This window comes from Mobula hypostoma, chromosome 1 (assembly GCF_963921235.1).
Source record: "Mobula hypostoma chromosome 1, sMobHyp1.1, whole genome shotgun sequence".
Classification (NCBI taxonomy): domain Eukaryota; kingdom Metazoa; phylum Chordata; class Chondrichthyes; order Myliobatiformes; family Myliobatidae; genus Mobula; species Mobula hypostoma.
The window spans coordinates 68,798,819-68,818,063 of NC_086097.1; the positions used below are offsets into that span (position 1 = coordinate 68,798,819).

General features: G+C 38.9%; 1 protein-coding gene across 5 annotated transcripts in view; it reads right to left on the bottom strand.

Moving 5' to 3' along the window:
* The window catches only part of akap6 (A kinase (PRKA) anchor protein 6), a 390,019-nt gene that overhangs the window by 76,130 nt on the left and 294,644 nt on the right, over positions 1-19,245 (bottom strand). For all 5 annotated transcript variants that reach the window (XM_063050225.1, XM_063050244.1, XM_063050217.1 and 2 more), the window contains one exon: positions 4,765-4,989. In XM_063050225.1, coding sequence (XP_062906295.1) covers positions 4,765-4,989 — 225 coding nt within the window. The remainder of the gene's footprint in view (positions 1-4,764; positions 4,990-19,245) is intronic.

A 19,245-nucleotide genomic window follows, 5' to 3' on the forward strand; every position in this document is an offset into this window, starting at 1 on the left:
ATGAAATAATTTGCATTTATATAGCATCTTATTATGTCTTTCAGGATACCCTAAAACACTTCACAACAAATTACTTTGAAATGCTATGTATGTGAATGCAGTAACCATTTGCACACACCAAGGTCAAAGAGAACAATGAGATGAATTGATCAGTTAATCTATTTTTTGGTGGTGTTACTTGAAGAAAGAATATTGGCTTGGACATCTGTTCATCTTCAAATAGTGCTATGGGATCTTAAATGTCCACTTGAATAGGCGCAAGATCTCATTTTAACATTTAATCTGCTGAATGCAGCTCAGGCTTAAAAAGGCATGGGAGCTATAAAATGAAAACAGGCACTTGAACCAACCAGTTCTTGTCAGTGTCCATCCACCAGGAGAGAACAGTTTTAATCACTTTTAATTTGCACATAACCTCAGCATCTTTTCTTCCATTCACTATTCAATCTAATTTTGAATGTTGGCAAAGCTTCTGTCTCAACTATTAAGCCCAGAGAGGAATACTATAGCCTCACATTCTTCAAACTCTGTTAAATGTAATTTTGCATGAATAACCCTTCAGTCTTGAACAGTCTTCTATTTATTCTGTGCCATCTTTGTGTAATTTTCTATGATTTTGTCATAGTGCTTCATAATTTACATTAAACTGATGATCTTGCGCCTATTCAATTGGATATTTAAGATCCCATAGCACAGGTCCTTCTTTATGCTTTCTCCTTGTTAACAACATTATGGGACCATCTTTCAGAGCATTGGCCTGAACTGCTAACTGGCTTTCACTCCACGGGTATACTTTCAGTTTCTGTTTCAAAACTCCAGTATTCATGCAATATTCTTCTTTCGCAATATTCAAGAAGTGGCCTCATCAAAATTGATTGTAATTGCAAAATAAATCTTTACCCCTGCACTCCATTCACTATCCAAGAAAAATCAAGCTATCTTTTGCTCCTTTATAACAAGCCTGCAGACTCATAACTCTCTAGAATATACTTCCTTCAAAATTGCCTCCTGGAGGGACTTTATTAATTTTACCAGTTCTCGCATTTTGTTGGCCAGAAAGAACTACATTCTATAAATCAGTGATTTTGAAAGAATCAAGGACAGTGAAAGTGGACAAACCAGTTGTCTTTGTTCTTCGCATGAGGTCAGAAGAATGGGGGCTGCCATTTTGTGAAGCTGCTCTGTATCATCCATTTTGTGAACTGGTTTTCCTTGGCTGAATTAATGTTCTAAAGAAGAAGCAATGATGCTCCAGAAAATCTGATGGACCAGAGATAATTTCCAAATATGAAGTTATTTGGAATGATATAACATGCAGGTTTACGAATGGTGTGGTCTGTGTCTGCCCTGAGTGATTTGAGCTGGTTACTGGTTTGGTAATTGATTTAGAACAAAAAGCCATAAATTATCAGTTGTCACTTGTGGAAGGAGACAATAAATAGATGTTGGCTTGGACCAAAGCCAATAAGAAGGTGATGTGGGTCAATCAGTTGACCCACAGCTAACGAAAGTGAAATATGACATTTGAACTTGTAAGGAAAGAATTTGAATGTAATGCAGAAACATCTCTCCAGGGACTAACCACTGAGGATATGGAGCATCTCATAGTCATGTGGAGATTAGATCGGGACTCTTTTTCTGGATATTGTGATCATGTTTGCTGTTGTGTGCTGGGGCAGCAGGCTGAGGGTGACAGACACCAAAAGAATCAACAAACTCATTCGTAAGGCCAGTGATGTTGTGGGGATGGAACTAGACTCTCTGACAATGGTGTCTGAAAAGAGGATGCTGTCCAAGTTGCATGCCATCTTGGTCAATGTCTCCCATCCACTACATAATGTATTGGGTGGGCACAGGAGTACATTCAGTCAGAGACTCATTCCACCGAGATGCAGCACAGAGCATCATAGGAAGTCATTCCTGCCTGTGGCCATCAAACTTTACAACTCCTCCCTTGGAGGGTCAGATTCCCTGAGCCATTAGGCTGGTCCTGGACTTATTTCCTGGCATAATTTACATATTACTATTTAATTATTTATGGTTTTATTACTATTTAATTATTCATGGTACAACTGTAACGAAAACCAATTTCCCCCGGGATCAATAAAGTATGACTATGACTATGACTATGACTGTTCTTGGATGGTCAGGAAAACTTAGTAAGTATGAACAGAGGTACTTGGTTGTGTAAATTCCCATTCTCTTCAATTGAGACAACAAAGGTACTTGTTGGTAATCACAGATTCTCTCAGTGCCTCTCTGATCATTATTACTAAGGGGTAGATCCTTGTATCAGTTTCAGCTGTGAGGTGGAATCCTTCCATACAGCTGCTTCTTAGAAATTTTCCTTCTTCAAGAACTGTGATTTCCCCACATCAAGAGTTTAGAGATCGCCCTACATCAAATCTCATCTGTTTCCTGCTCCTCTACTCTTAGCTCCTTTCCTTCGGGCCAGAGCAAGGATACAGGTCCCCTGGTCTTCATCTTGTGCCCAACAGGTTACACATTCAATGAATCAATATTTCTCATTTCTGCCAACTTCAACAAAATCTCCTTTTTACAGATTTCATTTTGGCACAAAGCAACGTAAACCTATTAAACTCTGAATTCCTGAAGTAATGTTTTACATGAAATAAATGACAATACAAATACCTGATCCAGTTAGAACCTGCCCCAATAAAATATTATTAATTTTATAAATAATACTTCGAGTCTTTCTCTTCCTTGCTACATGCACCAATTCCAATTTTAGAGTAACAGCTCTTTCTTTTTTTACCAATACTGCTCGACAAGCTGCCAGGAGATTTGCAAAAGATGATTTACCTTGTCTTTCTGTTATGGAGAAACTGAGAGCTTGTTTACCTTCTCCCTTGATGATGTGGCTTAGATGAGCAACACAAAAGTCCTACTTACAGTCTCTCACTTTAATATTTTATGGTATGAATTCTGTTTTGCCAATACGCTGAAGCAAATGATACTAGGAGCAGTTTTTAGGTACTTGGTAAGGGATAAAAAGAGGTGTGTTTACATTCCCTTTTTATTTAAAAAAATATAAATGGTAAATTGGTACTAATGGAATAATTTTGGATAAAAAGTAGAATCATTTTAATAAGTCACATGTACATAATAAAGTAATAAATAAATTGTTAATTTGTCGTCTTTAATTAGTATAAAACCAGTAATACAGTAGGTAATTCTGGAATGACACAGTTATTCAAAGAAATCATCCAGACAGTTGTATAAGTGGCCTACGTTATCGATAAGAATAATTTATTTATCTTAGCTGAGGGATCAAAAGGGTAGGGATGTCTAAAACCAGAGGGCATGGATTTAAGATGAGAGGGAAAAGATTTAAAGTGGACCTGAGGGCATGTTTTTCATTGTGGATTTTGGAACAAGCTGCCAGTGGAAGAGGGAGAAGCAGGTACAATTACATTTAAAGTAAAAAAACATTTGGATAGGTTACTGGATGGGAAATGTTTAGAGAAAAATGCACCAAGTGCAGGCAAATCGGACTAGCTGAGAACAGCACCTTGATCAGCATGGACGAATTGGGCCTAAGGGGCTGTTTGTGTGCTGTATAATTCTATGACTCTATTGATATATAATTCATGTCTATGGTACCTCCCGCATATTCCTTTTTTATGATATGCTGGCCCCTGTGTGGTGAAATAACCAGCAACTTTTGAACCTTTACGTAAAAGATAAAATTTTAATATGCTGTATTTCGTCTTTATAAAGATGGAAAAAATGTTTACTTTTCCTTCGTCTCAATTCCTCTTTTTCAATTGTCGAGCAATTTTCTTTGATAATTTGGCCAACATATGCAGCATCCTTTTAGCTTTAATCCAAACAATGAGAGACTGGGAAAAGGGAAGAACTACAGATGCTGGAATACTAAAGTAAAAACAATAAATCAGGCAGCATCTACAAACAAAAGAAGGAGAAAATGATTCACATCAATGACAACTCTACACAAACTGAAACTTTAACTCTGATTTGCTCTCCACATTTTCTGCCTGACTTGTTGAGTACTTCTAGCACTTTTTTGTTTTATTATAGAATGCTGTGCTTTAGTTATGATTCTTTATCCAACCTATTCAAACTCTCGATCTACAAATCTTTTTACTTGACCTAACATTTGTTTTGCTCTTCATGTAAATGGGTGGGCTTGATAAAATTTAATACTAAAATTTGCATCCAAAAATACTGCCTGCATAGTGTGTATGACTAGAAAAGAGAGAAATGGGAAGTTCAGCTTTGTACTGGAATGCAGGTACAAAATAAAATGATAACATTGGCCAACATTCAGAAAGACTAATGGTATCACTTGAATTTTCAATGGTAAATATGCCACAACTGTGATGCATTGGCTGAACTTCTAAACCTAATGTTCTCATCAGAATATTTTTATTCTTACATGCATGTCTGATGAAAAATTTTAACGCAAACAGTGCCTGGACGATTTGAGATTCTTCTATATAATGAATGTTGAGAAAAGCCAGGAAATGGAATTTAACTGATGTAACCCCATTTTCATTTCTGTTTTCATAACAAAAAGTGTATCGGGCAGCTTATCGCGCAAATAGTTATGCGCAACTTGACAGTGCTCCCTGTAATCCTATCATATTTGTTCTTCTTTACAAGTCTCAGGAATTACTTTTATTTTCCTACTATCTAACTTTGATTGCCATAAAGCCCTCAGAAATTCCAGGTGGGTGTATCAAATAAGAGGCATAAAAGAGTCAGCAATAATACTCTTACCTTAAAATGCTGAAGTTTTTTCTGGGTCTCTGCTGTTCCTTCTTTTTCTTGCAGAAGGCAGGAGTTAAAGATGAAAAGCTCTGTATCTCGCATCCAACCTTTCAATTCTTTGATCCTGACCTCCAGCTGCCTCACCAGGCTGCTGCTTTCAGGTGACAGAAGATTGCATGCTCCTGCACCATTTGGTCCCAGTGCTGCATCCTGAGTCTTCTCTCCAAGTGTTTTCTGACACAACCAAAGGGAAGCATCAATTAGCTTCATGTACTGTCCTTATTTTTAAGGTGACTATTAACAAGTCACTACCTTATTCACATACATACCAGCCGGAAGTGCCACTATCTTTAAAAGTCCAATTAAAATGACATCTAAACCACAGTTCAGACTGCTGCAACAGAGCCATCAAAAACATAGAATACCAAGAAATTACCAAATAACAAAATGCAATATTAATTCTTTAATTATAATTGTGCTGCAAGTTTAAAAACTATCACAAAGCACACTGAAACCATCAATTAGATGGTAATCCCCATAACTAAACTAGCCATTCAAAGCATATTAATCTTTGGCAATATTCTGAGTAATAATAGTTACTGTGTTGGACGATGGATGTGGGAACCATGGCATCCAGCCACAATTAAATCATTATATACAAATGATACCAGACTAATCTATTTGAGAAAAATGTTAGGTGAGTAATTCTGGCAATTGAGTTTCTGAGATCACATGAATACTAATAATATAAAGCCTCACAGTGGAATCCAGATTTAGCTATTGTTTTCTGCTGTGACAAATTTACCAGCAGCATCAGACTCAATACCCTGAGAGAGTAGGTTGCAAAAAAAGAATTTATTGCTACTTTTTGTTCAGGAACACTTTGCAATCATAAATTCTTCATAAGCAGAATACTTCTGAGAATGGTCTGTCTTCATAAATACACGACAGAGCACATCAATTTCATTTAATTCACAATTTGTGGCAGCACAGCAGATGCCATTGCCTTTCTTGATAGGGTTGTTTAATATGCAATTGCAATGGAGTAATGTGCAGCACAGGGGACAGAATTTCTTGGATTAAACTCCACGCACCACTGACATTTTATTTTATCATTTTCTGTTGTCTGACTGTTCATTCTAGATGAAAGCAACATTAGATTCTCTCTCATTTTAGTTTAACTCTTTCTAAAGTATTTTTGTTTCTTATTTATAATGTCAATTCAAATTAAATAGCAAAAATGTTGAATACTTTTGTTTTGTGTTTGTAATATAATGCATTACTTTTAGCTATGACAGATACAAGCTGCTAAACATTTACAGCTACACAGACTCCTGGTGTAATTTAAACATTATAATAAAAGAAAAGGAATTAAATTCTGTTTCCTTCATATGAGCCAGATACAGCTCAAATTACCAAAGCATGCAATTCTCATTTTCATTTTGCTTTCATTATTTTACTGAAGAGCAACTGGAACATTCTGATACATTAGTATAAACTTATAATATTTACTTAATTAAACAGTTTGTCTAATGTTGTAATAGAAAGGGTAAATGAAAACGGAGTCAATGAGCAAAAAGTCTAATACTGCAGTGTTTTTCCTTTGTGCACAGCAGTGATGTAATGACATGTTTGGATACAATCTGAGTATTTGATTATTATTCCTCCCTCTCTTCCTTTTCTTATCCGTCCCTGCTGCCTCCCTATTACAGACTCACATTCAGCCTAGCGGCCTGGTTAGCATGAACTGCAGAATTTTTGAACCTTCTGTCAGTGTTTAAATTGTAAAACATTGTCCCTTGCAGAACAATGATGTCCACTTTGGATTTTCTTGTGTTGTGTTCACAATGATCTATTCATATTTCTAGGCAAGACTAGGAAACTCACTCAAAGGTTATACATCTTTAATTATGGTAAAATTCCATTTTCTGCGTTTAAATTAGAAAATAATCAGTGTGTTAAGGAGGAAACGAGATAAGCATGGGAAGAATTATAATTAACAATGGGATCTCCTTACTCACAAATCTACAAGAATATTCATACTACGTTGATTTTTAGAATATCACATCTGCTGGAAACTTCCAGCACTTCCTGACTTTATTTCAAATTTCCAACATCTGCAACATTGCGGCCTGATCTACTGAACATCTTCTATGTTTGATCATACAATATTCTTCATTGGATAACCTCACACTTCTGATCAGCTTGTTTTATCTTCTATTATATTACAAAACAGTTCAAACACAAGGAAAGACTATGATTTCTTCCAGAAGAAAGTGCAATAAAAGATTTCCAAACTGGACATTGTACAATGTGTCAGGAGCTTATTAGCACTTCTTTACATTGTTGTGATTTAAATTGAGTGTGCAGCTCAAACAAATTCCATTCGGAGAAGACATCCCATTGGAATGCAAACATACAAACTACTCAGCTGCAAGAATTCTTGGGTGAATTTGAAATGTGGGAACTTGCATTGAATCATTCCTGATGGAAATTTGTAAATAAACTTCATGGTTTGTAAGAAGATACTTGTTAACATCAGTTGTGCACTAAACAAGTTGTAACTAACTTTAGATACCACTGTACTTTTACTTTGAAAATTCTAAAAGCCTAAATTTTCTTAGTTTTGACGCCTCCCTTGGTGACGATGAGTTGTGCACATATATGAATTCAGAGCTGGAGTAGGATGCTCAGTCCCTCAGTCCTGTTCTGCCACTTGATAGCATCATGGATGTTCTGATTATAACCTAGACCCCACATTCCCCTCTATACAACCTTGCTATTCAAGAACAGCAATAGCAACAGGCCAGGGGGGCACTCAGATCTGCTCCACCATGCCTGTTCTTATCCTGGCCTCAACATTCCTTTCTTGCCCACTCCCCCTACTCTCTGACTCCCCTGTAATTCAAGTATCTGTTAACCTTTGCATTGAATACATTCAATGCCTCTGCTTTCATAGCTCATTGGTTAAAGAATTCCTAACATGCACAACCATCTGAGAGAAAAATCCATATGTCTCAGTTTTGAGTAAGTAACCTCTTTTTTCTGAAACAACGTCCCCTGGGTGAAGATAACTACTCTGGGTAAAATGTCCTCACTAATCCATCCTGACAAGCCCTGCGGAATCTCATATTTTTCAATAAGATCACCTCGCATTCTTCTGAACTCCAATGCACAAACTGCTTAATTTTTCCTCAGAATATATCCCAGGAATCAACCCAGTGATCTCTCTTCCCACTGCCTCCTATGCAAATATAAAATACTTTAAATATGAAAACTAAAACTGTAACAGTTCTCCAAGTATAGTCTTATCAGATCATTGTAAAGTTGCATCAAAACTTCCATGTTCCTTTCCCACCCACCTGGCTTCACCTATCACCTTCCAGCTTGTCCTCCTTCTCCTCCTTCCACCTTTTTATTCTGGCAGCTTCCCCCTTCATTTCTACTTCTGGTGAAGGGTCTCAGCATGTAATGTCAACTGTTTACTCATTTTTGTAGATGCTTTCTAGCCTGCTGAGTTCCTCCAGTATTTTATGTGTGTTGCTTCAAGAATTGAGCTACCCCTACCATAAAAAATATTCAAAGAATCTGCTTCTACCATTCATTGAGGGAGAGGATTCCAATGCGTCATGACTCAAAATGTATTCACCCCTAAAATCCATTGTGAGGGTTGTAGTGTTTGGTTATGCTATGTTCATTCAATGGAACACATCACTTGCCATGCTTGGGTTGCTAGATAATTTTCATTAACAGAAGAGATTCTGCAGATGCAGGAAACCCACAACTAAATGCTGGAAGAACTCAGCAGGCCAGACAGCATCTACAAAAATGAATAGACAGTCGACATTGCAGGCTGAGACTCTTCATCAGAACTGGAAAGGAAGGAGGAAGACACCAGAATAAAAAGGTGGAGGGAGGGGAAGGAGGACACGCTAGATAGTGATAGGTGAATCCAGGTGGATGGGAAAGGTAAAGGGCCGGAGAAGAAAGAATCTAGGAGAGAAGAGTGGATCATAGGAGAAGGGGGCACCAGGGGAGGTAATGGGCAGGTGAGAAGAAGAAAGAGGCCAGAGTGGGGAAAGGAAGAAGAGGGAAGTGGGAGCGGAAAAGAAAAAAAGGAGAAAAAAATACCAGAAGGAGAAATCCATGTTCATGCTTACCAGGTTGGAAGCTATGTAAGTGGAATGAGGTGTTGCTCCTCCACACTGAGAGTGCCTCATTGTGGCAGAAGAGGAGGCCACATTAGAATGGGAATAGGAATAGGAATTGAAATGCTTAGCCACCGGGAAATTCTGCTTTTGGAACATGGAGCAGAGGTGCTCAACAAAGTGGTTTCCCCCACCCGTTTACATCAGATCTCATCAGTGTAGAGGAAGTGCATCAGGATCACCAGATACAATAGACAGCCCCAAAAGACTTGCAGGTGAAGTGTTGCCTCACCTGGAAGGATTGCTTGGGGTCCTGAATGGAGGTGAGTGGAGAGATGAATGGACAGGTGTAGCATTTCTCTTGCTTGCAGGGATATGTGTCAGGAGGGAGGTTAATAGGGAAGGAGGAAGGAAAGCGAAGAGTTGGGGGGTGGAGTAAAGAGGTGTTCATTGGTAGACTCCTGTTGACGAGGGCAGAAATTGCGGAGAATGATGTGTCAGAGGCGGAGATTCATGAGGTGATAGGTGAGGACAAGAAGAATCTGTACCTGTTGGGGCACTGGGAACATGGGGAGAGTGTGGATATCTGGGAGATGGAGGAGAAGTAGATGAGGGCAGCATCTCTGGTGGAGGAAGGAAAACCTCATCCTGAGCACAGGTGCAGCAGAGATGAAGGCACTGAGAAAAGGGAATAGCATTTTTACAGAAGACTAAGTGGGAAGGGGTATAGTCAAGATAGCCATGGCAATTGGTAGGTCTATATAAGGTGTATGTTACTTATGGTTAGAGGCTTGCACAGTTACCTAGAGTGCATAGGCCCAGATAAAATTTAAAGCTCATCTACATCTCCTGAGAAGGACATGGAATTCAATTTCTTCTAGTGGCACATTTTAGTCTTGATATCTTAACTGAAGTACAGATACCACACAAAATTTCTTATTATGGGCCAGTTGTGAGAACTACTCTCTAAAAATCTTGTGCTTATTTAGCCAATGCTGGGCAACCTCTGCCTCCCCCTCCTTCCTCTTTCAGCCCCTCAGCATTCTGTCTCCAGGAAAGATGCCCACTAATGAACCTACACTGATTTATACTTGTTCAACCACCCGTATTTAAGAAAGTTCCAAGTGGCATTCATCATCGACATAGAGTTGCACAGCACAGCCAACCTTTCGCCCATCTAACAAAATCCCATTTGTCTACGTTAGATTAGTATCTTCCCTATTCAAGTACCTGTCTAAATGTCTCTTAAGTAAAGTGATTTTACCTGATTCTAAGCTCTCCTCTAGCAGTGAGTTCCAGGTATCAATTATGCCCTTTGTGAAAACCTTCCCATGTAATCCCTGTTAGAAGTCCTTCCTCTCACTTTAAACATATACAGTCCTTCCAATCTTCAGATAATTCAAGTTTTCTAATCTTGGTAAGGTCCTGGTAAACTTCCTCTGCACACAACCCAATAAGGATTGTGTGGTAGTCAGAACATCAGGCAATATCCATGTGCGTCTAACTAGTGGTTGGTAAGATTGGAACATAATATTCCAACATTTATAAAAGCAAGCATGTCATCTGCCTTCTTCACTACCCTACCTGCTCATGTTGCTACTTTCAAGGGACTATGGACTAACTGAATCCTAAGATCTCTCTGTTGATCGATATTCCTTAGCACCCAACCATTTCGTATTTATGTCCTTACCTTGTTTCACTTTGCAAAATTTATCACCTGGAACTTGTTGGGATTACGTTCCATCTGTCAACTCTCTACCCAACTTTCCACCTAATCTATATCTATATCCTGCTACAACTGGACATTTATTAACATCAACACCATCAATTTTTGTAACATCCACAAACTTACTAATCATATCTCGTGCATTCACATAGAAGTCACCAATAAAGTCACAAACAGGTGTTCCATTGATCACTGTCGTACACCAGTGATCACAATCCAAGTTGGAAAAGCATCTTTCCACAACTGTCCTCTGCCTCCTATTACAAAATCGGTTTTGGATCCAATAAGCTAGCTCATTTTGGATCCCTTGTGCCTTAAACTTCTGAACCAATGTAGCATGTGGGTCCTTGTTCAATGCTTTACTAAAGTTCATAGAGGCAACATCTATCATAGCCTTCATTCATCTTCTAAGCTATCACCTCAAAATTTAATCTAAGTAGTTGAAGAGGATTTCTTCTGCATAAAGCCACACTGACTATCCCTGATCAATTCCCAATCTTTTCATTGGACAAATTGAATCCTAAGATCCCTCTGTTGTCAATATTCCTTAGTGCCCAATCGTTTAGTATTTATGTCCTTACCTTATTTCACTTTGCAAAATTTATCACCTAGTACTTGTTAGGATTACGTTCCATTTGTACATAAATCCTATCTCTTGGCATCTTATCTAATAATTTTCTTATCACTGGCATAAGGCTCATTGGTCTGTAATTATCTGGCTTATCTCTACTGTCTTTCTTAAATAAAGGAGCAACATTAAATATCCTCTAGTCTTCTAGCCACTCCTTTGTGGCTAATGAAGCTGCAACAATCTCCATCAGAGCCCCAGCTAGCTCCTCTCTTGCTTCTCAAGCAGATTTTGTTAGATCTCAACCAGGGATTTATGAACCTTTATGCATCCATTGTAAATGAACTTACTATCTTCCATGACCTTCTCCTTGGTAAGCAGAAATGAGAAGTATTCATTTAGGACCTTGCCCAAATTACCTGACTCCGCACATAGATTTCAAACTGGGTCCCAAAGGGGACCCTCTCAATCCCTAGCTACTTTCTTGATCCCAGTATACTTAATGGCATGTCCAAGTATCCAATAATGCCTGAACAATGTACAACACATCTGGCATCAGTTGAACTTACAGACACCAAAGGCATTATTTTGGATACGTTTTGCTACATTATGCTGTTATTTCACCTTAGTTACTTGTTTTGGCTAACTAGATTTCTCATGCCATTCAAAGGCCTGCTTTCTTAAAATCTATATGAACCTGCAGAACCATATATATTAATATGTCTTACGGTATAGTTTTGACATTGATTCCTTGGCTGGTTTGTACTCATTTGCAGAAGGATATAGTTTTGGACTCATGTCAGCCAAATCAAGTAACTAGGATGAAGCAACACCATAATGCAAAGCTGTGTATCAGTGGCTATATTAACTAATACATCTAATTAGTTAGATTTACTAATTTAACTAATAATATTAAAAAATTGCTAGCATTATTGTCAGGGAGCCTGCTAAAATTGGCTAAGACGATTTGTCTATCAAATGCATCACTTGCCACTGGGAACCTTAATAATCAGTGTTGGTCTTTATAATTTGGGTGAGAAAACTCAATGGTGCAGATGCCAGTTAGGGCCAATGGAAGAGATTGGTTCACATGCCAAAGAAACAGCTGTGTTTCTAAAAATATATTTAATAAAGCAGAGCAATTTTGTACCTATTTGCAGGAGCCCTTAGTCTCCTCAATCTTTGATGGGATTTCTGTTCTCTCAGACACGTCTCCTCTGTTGTATACCCAAAAATAATATCAGTAGTGCAACAACAAAATTTATCTGCAGGGAGACTTTCAACATCACTGGTCTCACTTGTATACTGTAACTGCAACATAATGTCCCAACTCTGATACTCAATGATGAAGGGCAGCATACTTTTCACCTTTTTCACCACCCTGCCTACCTGTGATGCTGCATTCAACATACTGTGTACTCACACTCCTCAGTCACTCTGTTCCATCACAGTCCATTTGTTCTGCCGTTCAGAGCATAACCACTATGCTGGTTTGACTTTCCAAAATGGATCACTTCACATTTAACTGTATTAAAGTCCATTTGCCACTCATCAGATCACTTCCCTAACTGATTAAGATCCCCTGTAACCTACTTCTCTATCAATGACATCTCCGAATTTCATGTCATTCACAAACTTACTGACCGAGCCTTGTGCATTCGCATCCAAATCATTTATATAAGTAATGAATGGCAAGGGTTCCAATATCAAGCCCTGTGGCACAGCACTAGTCGCCAGCCTCCATTCTGAGTAACAGGCTTCAATAAGCACCCACCATACCCATAGTAGCCTAGCAGTTATCGTAAGGTAATTGGAGCACCAGCGAACCAGATTCACTTCTGCCTCTGTCTGTGGGGAGTTTTCTTTTTCTTCCTGTGACCTTGTGAGTTTCCTTCATGTGTTCCAGTTTCCTCCCGTAGTCCAGAGAGTACAGGTATTGGGTTAATTGGTCACTCAGGTGTAATTGGGCTGGCAGGGCCTGTTATCGTTCTGCATCTTTAAATAATATAAACAATAAGTAAACCACCCTTGACTTCCTACCTCTCAGTCAACTTTGAATCCACCTAACTGCCTCTTTACTTCTCCCTGGATTCTATGGGACCTAACCTTCCAAACTAAAATACCATGTGGGGCTTTGTCGAAGGCCTTGCTGAAGACTAAATATACAACAGCTACTACCCTATCCGTATCTACATTTTAGTTGCCTTTTCAAAAAGTCTAAAAGATTCCTCAAACCTGACTATCTTCACAAAAAGCCACGCTAACCCCTCCTAATCAGACTCTGTCTATTCAAATGCTGGTTGATCTTGTTCCTCAGAATTTCCTCCAGTAACTTCCCCACCACTAATGCCAAGCCAAGTGCCCTGAATCTCCCTGGCTTGTTCTTGCTACTCGTCTTAAACAATGGAACAAAACTAGCTATCTTCAGGCTTCAGGAACTGCACCAATGGCTAATAATGAAACAAACGTCCTTGCAAGGGCTTCTGCAATTTTCTCTCTTGCCCCCCACAAAATCCAAGAAACATTCTGCCAGTCACTGGAGATTTATCCACTTTAATGCTCTGTAAGGCTGCAAATATCTCTTCTCTAATGATATGAATGTCTTCAAAAACATCTTTACTATTTTCCTCATCTTTTTAGAAGACATGATTCAGAAAACACCAAGGGGAAACATCCATTAAAAATCCCACCCATCTCCTGCAGCTTGAGACACCTAATGATCCCCAAGGGAACCTACTCTCTTCCCAGCCGTGCTTTTACTTTTAATATAGCTGTAGGACCTCTTGGGATTTTCCATAACCTGCCAGGTTCATCTCACACTGTCTCTTTGCCCTTCTGATTTCCCTCTCAACCCCTTAATAGCCATTAGGGGCTCTCCACAAACTCCGAAATGCAATATATGCAACATGTGGTGGGTCAACTGGTCCTTCTCTTTCTGTATTGTATGAGTCTATGACTCTAATCCATGAACTGGCAATATATATAGGACCAATCATATAAATTGGAAAGAGTAGGTTATCTCAAGTCTTTATACGCATTCATAAAAGTTTTCTGGAACAGGGCACTCCAGAAACTGCAAGACTACTGATTAATTTTTCTTTGGTAATGAATGATGAGTAACAAGACAACTTGAGTTAATACTTCAGCAACTGGGGAACATTTACCGAACAACCATTGCAATATTATTCAACCATCGGGGTGAATCAGCTAACTTTGCCTCCTCAGCATTACTTGGATCTCCACAAATGAAAGACAGAAGTCACAGAGAAACTGGAGGTCAGATGTCATTGTTTTCGATTGTCTAATCTGCTCTTGGACGCACCAGAGATTCTAGTGGTGGAGTTGAGACTCGGTGAAAAGAGGGTTCAGCTGCTTTTAGCATCTCTACCTTAGTGTTACACCTTGGTTCGGAGAAACTTTGTCTCGTTTCTATATACATTATATGGTTATTTATGTTATATACATGCATATAGTTAAATGACAATAAACTTGACTTGACTACATCTGGGAGTGATGACACAAAACATTACCTAGCTTATTTTAATGGGATCACTAATCCCAATGGAAAAGGTCGGTGCTGTTAGGACTTCAAATTAATTTTACTTTACTGTTTAAAATTAAGCGTTAGCATTTTAATACTTTTAATACCATTTTGTTTTAATTATCATTATTTTAATTATTTAAATCTTCTTGCATACATTTTTAATTTGACTGGGAATCAGGTTTCAAAATAGTAGACATGTTTTTGAAAGGTTGCATATGGCTTCAGAACGATCCATATCAATGTCAAGTTTGACAAAAAGAAACTTATCAAAGTGACCAAGAGTACTGGTTTTGGTAATACTAACTTTTTGCAAGGCAAGAAAGATCAAATTTCTTGGCGCAGCCAATGGTTAAAATGACATTATATGTGATAGATATTCAGAAATAAAAACTTTATGCTGGATTTCTCTATACCCTGAAGGCAAGACTTCTTACCAAATAAATCAGCCACAAGTGGAAATAGAGGTGTCTGATAACATAAAAAAGTGCATGTAAAAGAGCACAGAAATGTGCTGATCCGAAGTAGCAAGATTGTTGAGGAACCAGTAAGCAGAGACAACAAGCGAGCTACAAAAAGAAAACTGAAAAGAAATTTCTGATGTACGTCAATATTAATTCAAAATTTTTTACAATTATGTTAAAAGGGAAAGATAGCTGAGGGTAATACAAGCCCTTTGAAAACAGATACAAATAGTTTGGCAAATCAAAATGTGGAAATAGCCGACATTGAACGTTATACTTAAGAATATAACTGCATTAGAAATAAGCCCTTGAATAGGCCAACCTTGCCCTTCAGGCCTGCACTGCCATTCAACAAGATCATAGCTATTCTTACATTTCAACTTCATTTTCCTGCCTTTTCACATATTGCTTGTGAAAAAAAATCTATTAATATGAGTCTTCAATTTACTTTATGACTGGGGTTGAGAATTCTATAGATTCACGATCTTCAGAATGACGAATTTTCTGCTCAACTCAAAGTAAATGTCTAACCAGCCTCATGGGACAGTCCTTTCATCCCAGGAATAAATGTAGTGAGTCTTTTACTGCAGCCCTTTTTTTAAACAAGGTGGATAAAACTGTATTATGTACTCCTGCTGTAACCTCATCAAAGCCTCATATAACTATGGCACTTTTTGACTGGTAATATCCAACCATTTAAAAATAATGAATAATATCGAGGGCGATACTGGATCTCCAATTAGGAAATGAGACTGGACAGGTGACAGAAGTGTGTGCAGGGGAACACTTTGGATCTAGTGATCACAATTCCATTTGTTTCAAGATAATTATGGTGAAAGATAGAACTGGTCTTCAGGTTAAGGTTCTAAATTGAAGAAAGGACGACTTTGATACCATCAGAAAGGTGTAGATTGGGTTGTTTTCATGCAAAGGGTTGCTTGGTAAGTGGAAGGCCTTCTAAATGGAAATATTGAGAATGCAGAGTTTGCATGTTCCTGTAACAATAAAAGACAAGGCTGACGGTTTTAGGGAACCTTAGTTTTCAAGGGACATTGAACCCCTGGTTAAGAAGAAGAAGGAGGTCTAAATTAGGTATAAGCAGTAAGGCACTTGAGGAGTATAAAAATGCAAGGGAACACTTAAGAGGAAAATCAGGAGGGCTAAAAGAAGACATGAGATTGCTCTTGCAGCCAAGATGAAAGAGAATCCCAAGGGCTTCTACAAATATATTAGGAGCAAAAGGATTACAAAGGACCTGAATATTAATTTTCAGTGAATTATGTACAAGAACACAAAAATCCTTCTGAATATCAATCCAATTCGCCTTTCACTATTAAATAACTATTCTGCTTTTCTATCCTAACTCCACTGTGGATATTTTCACACCCGATGCACATTGTATTCCACGTTCCATGTCTTGACAAATCATGAAAGATTAGATCATGGTATAGATCATTCATCCCACTGAGTGCATTCTGACTCCCTGCACGAGAAGTCCAGTTCCCCATCTCTTTCCACACACAGCACTTTTCTTCTTTCAAGTGCCTATCCAGTTTCCTTTCCCACTACCATTCTAATCACTCATTACATAAAATGATTAGCTCATGTCACCTCTGGCTCTTTTGCCAAATCACCATTATTCTGTGTCCTCTGGTTCTTGAGCTGTCCACCAGCCAGAACAGTTCTGCTCCATCTACTTGAGCTTTCTTAATTCTAGATACTTCCATCCAATTTCCTTGCACTCTTCTTTGTTTCAAAGAAGACAAAGTCTTCTATCCCCAGAATCATTTAATAAATCTTCTACATATCTTTCCTAAAATGTGACAACTAGAACTGGACACAACACTCCAGTTACGGCCAAACCAGTGCTGATCCTAACCTGGCACACAATTTAAAATGCTGCGACTGCTGGTGCAGGAGTACCATGACAGGCAAAGGCCCCATGGAAGACAGGCGCCAAGTGAATGGGAAAATTTGTACAGCGACATTGATATTCTGATGGCGTTTTTGTGTTGTCAGACAATGTGTCATTATCAGAGAGGTGGAAACACATGGGACTTTTAGTGAATATGCGGGTGTGATCAAGGTTACATACTGTTCATGATTTATTTGATCAAATAAACCCCAGGCAGGAAGAAAATGCCTACACTGTAATGTCTAGATAACTTCCTGCCATATCGTCTTTCTTTTCTGGTAATCCTGCTCATCAGATAGATGCTGGCATGAATTAAAGCCTCCCAAAGACAGACATGTGCAGTGTGTATCAGACCTCCACAGATCTTGGTACCTGCTCAGCTGAGACTGCAGAGCTCCTTTAGGGTGATATAGGTTATGGACGCATAATAAAAGGGCTCAAAGGGATGCTCTAACATATGCATTATATGCTGCAGTCTTCTTCCCAATGAATGTATAGATTCCCACAATTGTTTTTCTTATCAATAGATCTGTCATAAGCTTGTTGGTGAAAGCTGTCCGTACTACAAAATTATAGATCTTCTTACAATCTAGCTTTACAGAACGAAGTAGGTCAATAGTGCACAAATGAAAATTTGGCCCAGACTTTTCAGCTAAAAGCCAATTGTCCCACACATCTCCTAGTCTTCCATGCAACTGGTTGCTACTAACAGGACATTGGATTCTTTATAGTTTTCTTTGAGGGATTGCAAAATTCCACTTACCTTCTAGTGATTCACTTGGAAATTTTGCCCACTGGACCTCCACAATGTGTAAAAGGTCCAATCATTTTAATGGAAAAAAATCATTTTTTGAGTACATTTATTTCCTTTATATAAAAGAGATGATTCTGGCTTCCCATTCCAGAACATCAAGATGTCCTCCTCCTTCAAAGAATGGGGTTTCACCTCATCTACCATTGATACTACCTTCACCTATATCTCCTCCATTTCTCAAAGTTCCAACCTCTTCCATAACGTGGATAGAATTCCCCTTGTCCTTATCTACCACCTCACAAGCCTCCGCATCCAGCATATCGTTCTCTTTAACTTCAGCTACCTTCAATAGGATTCTACCACTGATCAATGGGATTCTCCCTCCCCTCCCCCTTCATTTTCCACAGGGATTGCTAACTATGTGACTCCCCTGTCCTTTTATTCCTCCCCACTGATCTTCCTCTTGGCACATATACCTGCAAGCAGGACTGTGCTACACCTGCACCTACACCTCCCCCCTCACCAACAAACAGTTCCTCCCAGTAAGGTGACACTTTACTTGTAAAGCTGTCAGGTCCTTTACTGTATCTGGTACACCTGATATGGCATCCTCAACATCTTTGAGATTGAGCACCTTCGCTCCTTCTACCACAACAGGCAGGATTTCCTGGTGGTCACCAATTTTAATTCTACTTCCCATTCCATTCCAACATGTTTGTCCATGGCCTCCTCTACTGTCACAATGAGGCTATTCTTAAGCTGGAGGAGTTTGGGTAGCCACCAACCCGTTGGCAAGAACATCAATTTCTCTAACATCTGGTAATTTCTCCCTTCTCCCACTTCTCTATTTTCCATTCCCCATTCTAGCTCCCTTCTTACCCCTTTTCTTCTCATCTGTCCATCACCTCCCTCTGGTTCCGGTCCTTCCCTTTCTTCATTGGTTCACTGTCCTGTCCTATCAGATGCCTTCTTCTTCAGCCTTTTACCTTTTCCACCTATCACCACCAAGCTTCTTACTTCATCACCCTCCCCCACCCACCCACCTTCCCCATCACCTGGTAACACCTATCATCTACCAGCTTGTATTCCATCCCTTCCCCCACCTTTTTATTCTGGCTTCTTTCCCTTCCTTTCCAGTTGTGATGAAGAATCTCGGCCCAAAACATCGACATTCCTCTCCATAGATGCTGCCTGACCTGCTCAGCATTTTGCTCTGGATTTCCAGCGTCCACAGAATCCCTTGTGTTTGTTCAATAATTTTCAGTTACATCTTAGGGTCCTTTATGTTTTTCAATTCTTTCTTGAGAGTAATTAAACTTGCAGCTGGGACATTAGTACAGTTCTGGGACAGAGCCTGTCAGCTTTAATCAAAAA